General features: G+C 41.5%; 1 protein-coding gene across 1 annotated transcript; it reads left to right on the top strand.

Moving 5' to 3' along the window:
* The first annotated feature begins 593 nt into the window (after positions 1-593).
* Positions 594-5,321, top strand: LOC144709324 (ABC transporter E family member 2). Its single transcript, XM_078582853.1, has 11 exons — positions 594-780; positions 1,449-1,534; positions 1,608-1,705; positions 1,795-1,912; positions 2,004-2,093; positions 2,239-2,543; positions 2,685-2,880; positions 2,964-3,149; positions 3,731-4,000; positions 4,526-4,771; positions 4,951-5,321. The coding sequence occupies exons 1-11, from the start codon at positions 678-680 to the stop codon at positions 5,068-5,070; spliced, it is 1,818 nt and encodes a 605-aa protein (XP_078438979.1). The 5' UTR covers positions 594-677; the 3' UTR covers positions 5,071-5,321.
* Positions 5,322-8,463: the final 3,142 nt, after the last annotated feature.

Here is an 8,463-nt window from a genome sequence, read left to right as displayed (position 1 = left end):
TGACGGAAAACGTGTTGAACGACGGTTGGTGAACCCTAATCGGGTATTGTGCAGGGACGCAGACGGGACAGTTTTTTTGTCCCAGGATGAAAAAATCATCCCGTCTGCGACGTTGGAATAAAACTGGGATGGAAGTTCGTCCCTAGAAGAACGGACGGGACGGTTTTCATCTACTCAGAAGAAATAACCGTCCCTCTGGAGGTCTCGGACGAAGAAACCATCCCATCCGCGTCCCTGGACTGATGCCGGATGTCGGACGGACGATCTTCATCCCGTCCCGTCCATCGGCCGGACGATCCAGAATTATAGTACTTGGGTGGGACCCAATTTTTGCACAGGTCGTGTGGAAATTTGCAGCCCAACACATGCACTTCTCTAATGGGGCCCACATCTCCCGTCACGTCATCGTCATCGATCCCGTCAATCACGTTTTCCGTCACGTCTTCATCTCCCGTCACGTCCCAGTGACGTTGACGGACGACGTGTTGGACGACGGTTGGCGAACCCTAATCGGGTCTAATTTCAATTTCGGGTCTATTGCCGTTTTGTTGATACCCGGGAAGGTCCGATAAAGCATCCACCTCGCCTCCGCCGCCTCTAAAACTCTCTTCAGCTTCGCCCTTCGCGTGTAGGGTTCGTCCAAAGGCGGTCGCTTTAGTTTGGATTCCTGCGGCCCGATGGCAGATCGCCTGACCCGTATCGCCATCGTCAGCTCCGATCGCTGTAAGCCCAAAAAATGTCGCCAGGAGTGCAAAAAGAGCTGTCCTGTCGTTAAAACTGGTGGGTCGTTGTTGAATTGTGAATTCTTCCCGATTTTTATCGTTTTTTTTTCCTGATTCGGGCTATTTTGATGATTAATTTTTTAGGATTCTGCTTTTAAATCTTGTCACGGCTTAATTTTTCACCATTGAGGTCATTTTTCTAGGTCACAAGATGATTGATGCATGTGGCTCATCGATGATTTAGGAATTCATTCTTTGTTTTCTCGTATCTCATAGAACTGTGAATTTGATTGAGTAATTTCCGTATGTATCTTCCTTCAATTATTGCGATCTTTCTGGTTTCTGCATGTGGCCCCGTGTTTCCGAGATTATACGGTTCGATGAATCAATTTTCTGGATGATACAGTTAGATGTATCAGTTTGGTCCTCTGCCTATTTTTCCAGGAGGCGCGAAATCAATGAGAATTTCTACTTTAGGCTGTGTTCTTGGATTTGCCATAGTGTTTTTACCACTCAAGTTATTTTACTTTCCGACATTGGAAGCTAAGTTTAATATTGGGAGCGCATTTAAAAGCCTTTGTCTCTAAATTTGAAAGTATTTTTATCTTTTGTCTCTGCCTTTTTAATTCCGAAAGAATGCTGAAGGCCCTACTTGTTTTGTACATTTTGCTATTTCTCTCACCGTCAGATTTCTCTGAAACTTCTGTTCTATCTATTATTTTGAAGGAAAACTTTGTATCGAGGTGACCCCCGCCTCAAAAATTGCATTTATCTCCGAAGAGTTATGCATAGGATGTGGCATTTGTGTCAAGGTATGGACTGTTACCATCCGGTTTACGTATCAGGTTTCGACATTATGATCAAATTTATTGCCTGTGATTGTAGAAATGCCCCTTTGAGGCCATTCAAATCATTAACCTGCCTAAGGATCTGGATAAAGATACTACTCACCGATATGGTCCAAACACTTTCAAGCTTCATAGGTTTGCATGTTCATTAGGCAATGACCTTGATGCCTTGATTTTTCTTAATTCGGAATCTAGGTTTTTTTTTAATATTGCTTTCATCACAGGCTTCCAGTTCCCCGCCCAGGTCAGGTTCTTGGTCTCGTTGGTACAAACGGTATTGGCAAGTCTACTGCCCTGAAAGTATTGGCTGGGAAGTTGAAACCAAACTTGGGTCGGTTCAATGTAATACTTCCGATGAGTTATGATTTTTGTTGAATTCTTCCTCGTTAATTTTACTTGCACTGACATCTTTTTGGCGACTTATGTTTTGTAGAGTCCCCCGGACTGGCAAGAAATACTGACTTACTTCCGAGGATCAGAACTTCAGAATTACTTCACTCGTATTCTGGAAGATAATCTAAAGGTCTTACTTTTTCACATGTTTCTGGCGGCCTCTTGATTTCAAGTTCACTTGTTAATTTTCATTTAATTATTTAATTCCGCATATATTTCGTTTATTTCTTTAGTTCGTCTAGAATTTTTAAACGTGTCGATTTCATTTAAATTAGGCACTTATTAAGCCCCAGTATGTCGACCATATTCCAAAAGCAGTTCAAGGAAATGTAGGACAGGTTCTTGACCAAAAAGATGAAAGAGGATTAAAGGAAGATCTTTGTGTAGACCTCGATTTGAACCAAGTCAGTGATCGCAGTGTGGGAGATCTATCGGGTGGAGAGCTGCAAAGATTTGCAATTGCCGTTGTTGCGATTCAGAATGCAGAAATATACATGTTTGATGAGCCTTCTAGCTATCTTGATGTAAAGCAGAGGCTCAAAGCTGCCCAAGTTATTCGTTCCTTACTTCGACCAAACAGGTGCATACGATTTTGCTGTTTTATATGATTATACTTCATTATAAAAAATATATAATGTCCAGTACTGGCTCTCCAACAACTTCGCCCCCAAGGTCCTGCATTTATCTCATCATGCCATTACTCTCTCTCTTTTCTCTGCAGTTATGTTATTGTTGTGGAGCATGATCTTAGCGTCCTCGACTATCTGTCAGACTTCATCTGCTGTTTATATGGAAAACCTGGTGCTTATGGAGTTGTTACGTTGCCCTTTTCCGTGAGAGAAGGAATCAATATATTCTTAGCTGGTTTTGTGCCCACTGAGAATCTTCGGTTCCGGGATGAGTCTCTCACTTTTAAGGTAAAATTTTTAAGCGTTCCAAGTGACTGGTAGTTTTTTGTGACCGTCTTAATATGTCTCTTCCTTGCTTTCTACTTTTTTAGGTTGCCGAGACTCCGCAGGAGATTGGGGAGGATGTCCAAACGTATGCACGGTATAAGTACCCTACCATGAGTAAAACCCAGGGTAACTTTAAGCTCCGGGTCATGGAGGGTGAATTTACCGACTCTCAGATTATTGTCATGCTCGGGGAGAATGGAACAGGGAAGACGACGTTCATTCGTATGCTGGTACTAACAGAACTGCAGCAATCCTGTCATTGTGTTATGCTTCCCGGTGACAATAACGAAGTGACAGTGATATCATAGTCCTTCATTTGTCCAAACCAGGATTACGATAACAAACTCGTCAGTCACTCACAAAATCATCAATCTTTATTCGAGTGGCATCCCATGTTCTATCAAGATTCTCGTTTGCAACCCTCATGCTCACTTCTGTCTCTCTCCCTCATTCTCTCCCGTCCTTTCCCCCTTCGCCCCTTCCCTCTCTCACATTTTCGTCCACTTGCCTTCCAAACTCGTCATCTATCATTGTTGTTGTCACATGCTCGTGAGGATGACGATGATGGCTTCATCCAGGGACAGCAAACACTAGCCTTTTATTTGTGCAGAATGACTAAACTTTAAGGTAGGGTGGATTTTACAAATTCGCCAGCCTCATCTGTTGCTGATATGAGATGCTGACGAGGTGATGACAAGATGAATTCGTCATCCCACACTTCGTCATCCTCGTTGTGGACTCTGAGTCCTATTTTATCGTATTTTCCTCTTATTTCAAAGAGCTTCCTCTTATTTATGGGTTTTTTTTGCAGGCTGGGCTGTTGAAACCTGATGAGGTGGAGAGTTCAGAGGCCGAGATACCAGAATTCAACGTTTCCTACAAACCTCAAAAGATCAGTCCAAGATTTGAGTTCAGTGTTAGGCATTTGCTGCATAAGAAAATTAGGGATTCATACATGCACCCGCAGTTTGTGTCAGACGTCATGAAACCCCTTCAAATCGAGCAGCTGATGGATCAGGAAGTGAAAAATCTATCTGGTGGAGAACTGCAAAGAGTTGCGCTGTGTCTCTGTCTGGGGAAGGTATGGGATCTGAGTATTGCTTTTCTTCAATACAATTTTCTGGGTTTTTAGTGTTCACTACCATTCATTATAATTGCGAGATGACGACGATGAGTTGTCATTGTCCCTGTCGTGCATTCTTGCTGGGATGACGATGGCCATTTCGAAATCGTCATCCTCATCATCATCATGATGTTTATCTCGTTGTTGTCTCACTTCATTGTCCCTGCCGTTCAACGTTGCCTGGATGATGATGGTGATGACCATCCCTTCGTCAGTGTCATCAGGAAACATTGTTACCATTTTTAACCTTGTTCAGATGGCAACATTGTCATTGTCACTGATTTGCGGCAGGATGATGATGATGAAGAAGAAGTCATCATCGTCACTCAAGCTGCTGACAATGGCAACATGGATGACAATTGATGTCGTCATCTGTAAATATTATTTTCTTTACAATAAGTATTGAAAGAGAAATATGTATCATTTTGAAGAGGGAAAAAATCTCCATGATTGCCCGGTTTTGTGGTTTTTATTTTGATGCAGCCTGCAGACATATACCTCATAGATGAGCCGAGTGCTTATCTAGATTCTGAGCAGCGTATTGTCGCTTCCAAGGTCATCAAGAGATTTATCCTTCATGCGAAAAAGACAGCCTTCGTGGTCGAGCACGACTTCATCATGGCGACTTATCTCGCTGACAAAGTCATAGTCTATGAGGGACGGCCGTCCATCGACTGTTCTGCTAATACTCCTCAATCCTTGGTTTCTGGGATGAATCGCTTCTTATCCGTAAGTTCAGGCTCTAGTTTCTTGTAAAATTTTCTGTACATTTTTCCTTCAAATATCAACTGCTCATTTGAATTCAAGTTAATTTACAAGTTCTTATCTACTTAAGATAAATTTTAAAATTTTTTTGTCTGCTTCCTATTTTTTGCCCAATTGTTAGAAAGAGTTGTTTTTTTCTGCAGCACCTGGACATCACCTTTAGAAGAGATCCGACTAACTACCGGCCGCGGATTAACAAGTTGGAGTCTCTCAAAGACAGGGAGCAGAAGGCCGCAGGCTCTTACTACTATCTTGATGACTAGGTACAGTCACCACTCTGTTTTCGATGAGGAGCGTCATATCCGGGGTTTTCGGGCTAATTTTTTCGAAGCTGTGACCTTTCAGAAATCGTGTTTATGTACGCATTTTCTGTTTAAGAAGTAAATTGTTCGAACGTTTTATATTTTTTTCCTGTTGAGCAGAGATTTTCAGCTGTTCTTGTTAAGCTCGTCCTTCGGAAGAGAGCACCTTGTTGTTGTGGATGCTGATGCCCATTATGAATACCATTTTTGTCTGTTGGTCTTCGTTCTTTGCCTTGCAAGAAAAGGGGGGATCCTTATTTACGTTTTTTGTGGATGGTGATTGCTCGAGGGAGATGGATAGATACATAAGTTGATAGAGAGAGGAGAGAGAGACACAGGGGGAGAGAGACAGAGAGAAAGGGGGAGAGAGACAGAGAGAGAGAGACAGGGAGGGAAACAGAGGGAGGGAGACAGAGAGAGTGAGACAGAGAGATGCAGATCATTTCCATCATCATTAACTGACAGCTCATCTAATCCTTGATGAGCTCTTCAAGAAGCTGTAAGCAATTCCTGAAGCTTTGCAATCCCTCCATCAGTGTTTGTCGAAGATTCTCGGCCAAGGTTGGTATGGTTTCCTTCAGGGTTAGGTGCTTGATATTTGGTTCCTCACAGGTAACAAGCGAAGGAAAGGTGAGAACATTGATATGGGGTGTGAAAGTAACCATCAATAGACCTGTCCAAAATAACAGCTCTGACACCAAATGATGAAAGCTGTTACAAGGTTTTACGAGATAATCACCTTGATTTACCTACTCAAGAGTGAGATGAATCAATGTACCATTTCATTGGTACCGGTCACATCGACATCCTTTTTGCAAACTACAGAGAAATGTGCTGTTTATTTTGATAACACAGTGGTCTACAGTCAGACCATTGAAGAACTGATGCACCTTACACATGTTTGTGGATTTCCATGGGAAAATCACTTATTTATCAACCAGATGAAATGTGGATTCTACCAAAATAAGGGGACCTTTTTGGGTTCCATCATATCTGACGAAGACATACCAGTGGATCCTAAAAGGTGTGTCATTTGAGATTGGCCTATTCCTCTAACGGTAAATGATGTGTGCAGTTTCCATGGATTAGCAATGTTCTAATGTTATTTCATCCAGAAATTCAGTTCTATTATGACATCCATAAGATTCTGTCTCCAAAAGGAGAACTTTTATGGACCTTGGCATCTCAAAGTGCCTTTGTGGAGATCAATGACAAAAAAAATTCGAGGTCCCAAAAACAAATTAACCCTTGCCATGCCAAGCGAGCTGAAAACTTACAAGATATTTTAAAAATACAGTAACAGATGCTTTGAGTCAGAAACAACTAATACTTGTAACACTAGAGGCCCACTTGTCTAGTTTCGGAGCCATCTGGAAATAATATAAGGAATATCTTGATTTTTTGCCATTCGTCAACAGTTAATAACCCAACACTCCCCGGACAGTGACAAAGTTATGTTATCTGATTGGTATATCTTCAAGAACAACAGATTATGTATCCCAAACACATGAGACTTTGTTATATGATTGATTCCTCAAAGAAACCTAGCAGGTCTATTTGACTTCCTCTGGCCCAGCCTTACACAACATGTCAAACATTATTTCTCATTATCATACCTGGACCCTATGAAATCAAGCCAAACAGAATATTAGACTATATCAACCTTTCCCTATATTGGACAAACTTTACAAGATGTACATGTTTTTTTTGATGAGTTGAAAAAGTTCAAACCTCATTTAAAAATGTAATAAAGTGGAATTTAAGTAGAGCTAAATATTGAAGCAGTGGTTTATCTTGAAAAATTAGTTGAAATTGAATGTTAAAATAAATTAAATGAATAAGATCTTGATTGAACAGAGTTCAAGGAAAATGGGTTCATTCTGGGTTTCAATTTATAGTGATTTTATGCTGACCTGAGATGAACAAAATAATTTCTATTTGACTTCTCCATTTGGACTCAAGAATAATAAGAAGGGTTGGTTACTCCAAACTTAAGCGTGCAGTTGGAGGATAGATGTAGGGTTTGTGTATTCCCTAGAACATCCCATGAAGGCATAGGAACAATAAAAGACTGATTAAACTGGAGCATAATCTAGGTATAAATTACTACATGGTGGATTCCAAAAAAAAGTTATTGTTTCCTTGAATTTAACTAATATACTTATTTATGAATCTAAATCACCTTAGGTGAGACTATTTTGGAACTTCAATAATATTCAAGAATCTTCAAGCTCCAAATTATTTTTAAAAGTTTTTTTATTTTATTGGCAAAAACACGGTGCTAGATACAACCAACCCAAAGGCTGTGCTTGTAAACTAATCCAGCCATGCCCTAGATGCCACCTAGGGGGGTTTTCATACTTATTCTGGAGTGTTTCGAAGAGTTTATAGGTGTGGATCGAGTGTAAATATCCCAATTACATATGGACCCTACTCACCCATGCCCAAGACGCAAAGAAAAAAAGATACAATAATGATACCGGTGCAGGCTTTGGAGGAGATCTCAAGTGCCTACAACTCGTTTTTGTCCCTCGGAGTTGGTGATGCATGGAGGAGGTGCATTCTTTGCTCCATCATCAGGTATTACCGTACATGCACGGGAAGATTACAACATTTGGGCAAGATGCCATGCACATCCACCTCCAGTGCTCCATGCAATATGCCACTAGCAAGGGCCGTTGGGCGTAGGAGTGCGGTGAGTGTGGAGAGTTGGCAGGTTGAGTCTCTCAATACAATGGCAGCTGAGGGCCTCCTGAGAAAGATCCTGCCATGAACTATAGAGGAAAGGGGTGCAAGAGCATACCACATCGTTGGAAATTGCATTCATCATTTGGTTCCCCTCTCGTAGGTGGTGACAAATACTAGTCAGGAGCATGCGACACTACATGATGTCTTGCCATAATCTTTGGAGACACCATTGGGAGCTTGAGCCTACATAGAGCATATCGATCATCAACTGTCACTCCAATTATATGATGATATTATTAATGTTGCACTCCTCACAAAGGGGCAATCCATCATGTATCGCCATAGGCTCGGTTGTTGTATTAGTTTGAAATCTATATAAATGTGATAAAGAAATCTATACTCCTTGTATGATCTTAGAGGATACCACCTCCATTGGTTGGCCCCAGATTCTGTTTGGCTGCACCATCAACGTTAAGCTTGAGAGAGCCCATTGATTGTGGGTGCCAATGGACAATCTGTAGCTGGGTGGTTGATGCGGGTCAAAGCAAACGAAATTCCTTAGGTGTGGAGAACGTCACACGTAGGTAGCGGTCGTCAGGCAATGGGAGTACGAGGTGATGAGTTCTCCGTAGCCATTTCTTGATGCGTTAGATGACATCCAGCGCA

Source organism: Wolffia australiana, chromosome 11 (genome assembly GCF_029677425.1).
Source record: "Wolffia australiana isolate 7733 chromosome 11, ASM2967742v1".
Classification (NCBI taxonomy): Eukaryota; Viridiplantae; Streptophyta; class Magnoliopsida; order Alismatales; family Araceae; genus Wolffia; species Wolffia australiana.
This window is presented reverse-complemented; position numbering and strand designations above follow the sequence as displayed.

Bases quoted from the DNA above. Each gene is read 5' to 3' on its own strand.
- LOC144709324 (XM_078582853.1), top strand. From the start codon at position 678: ATGGCAGATCGCCTGACCCGTATCGCCATCGTCAGCTCCGATCGCTGT. The intron at 781-1,448 runs GTGGGTCGTTGT...ATTATTTTGAAG, and splicing joins CTGTCCTGTCGTTAAAACTG to GAAAACTTTGTATCGAGGTG. The intron at 1,535-1,607 runs GTATGGACTGTT...CTGTGATTGTAG, and splicing joins GATGTGGCATTTGTGTCAAG to AAATGCCCCTTTGAGGCCAT.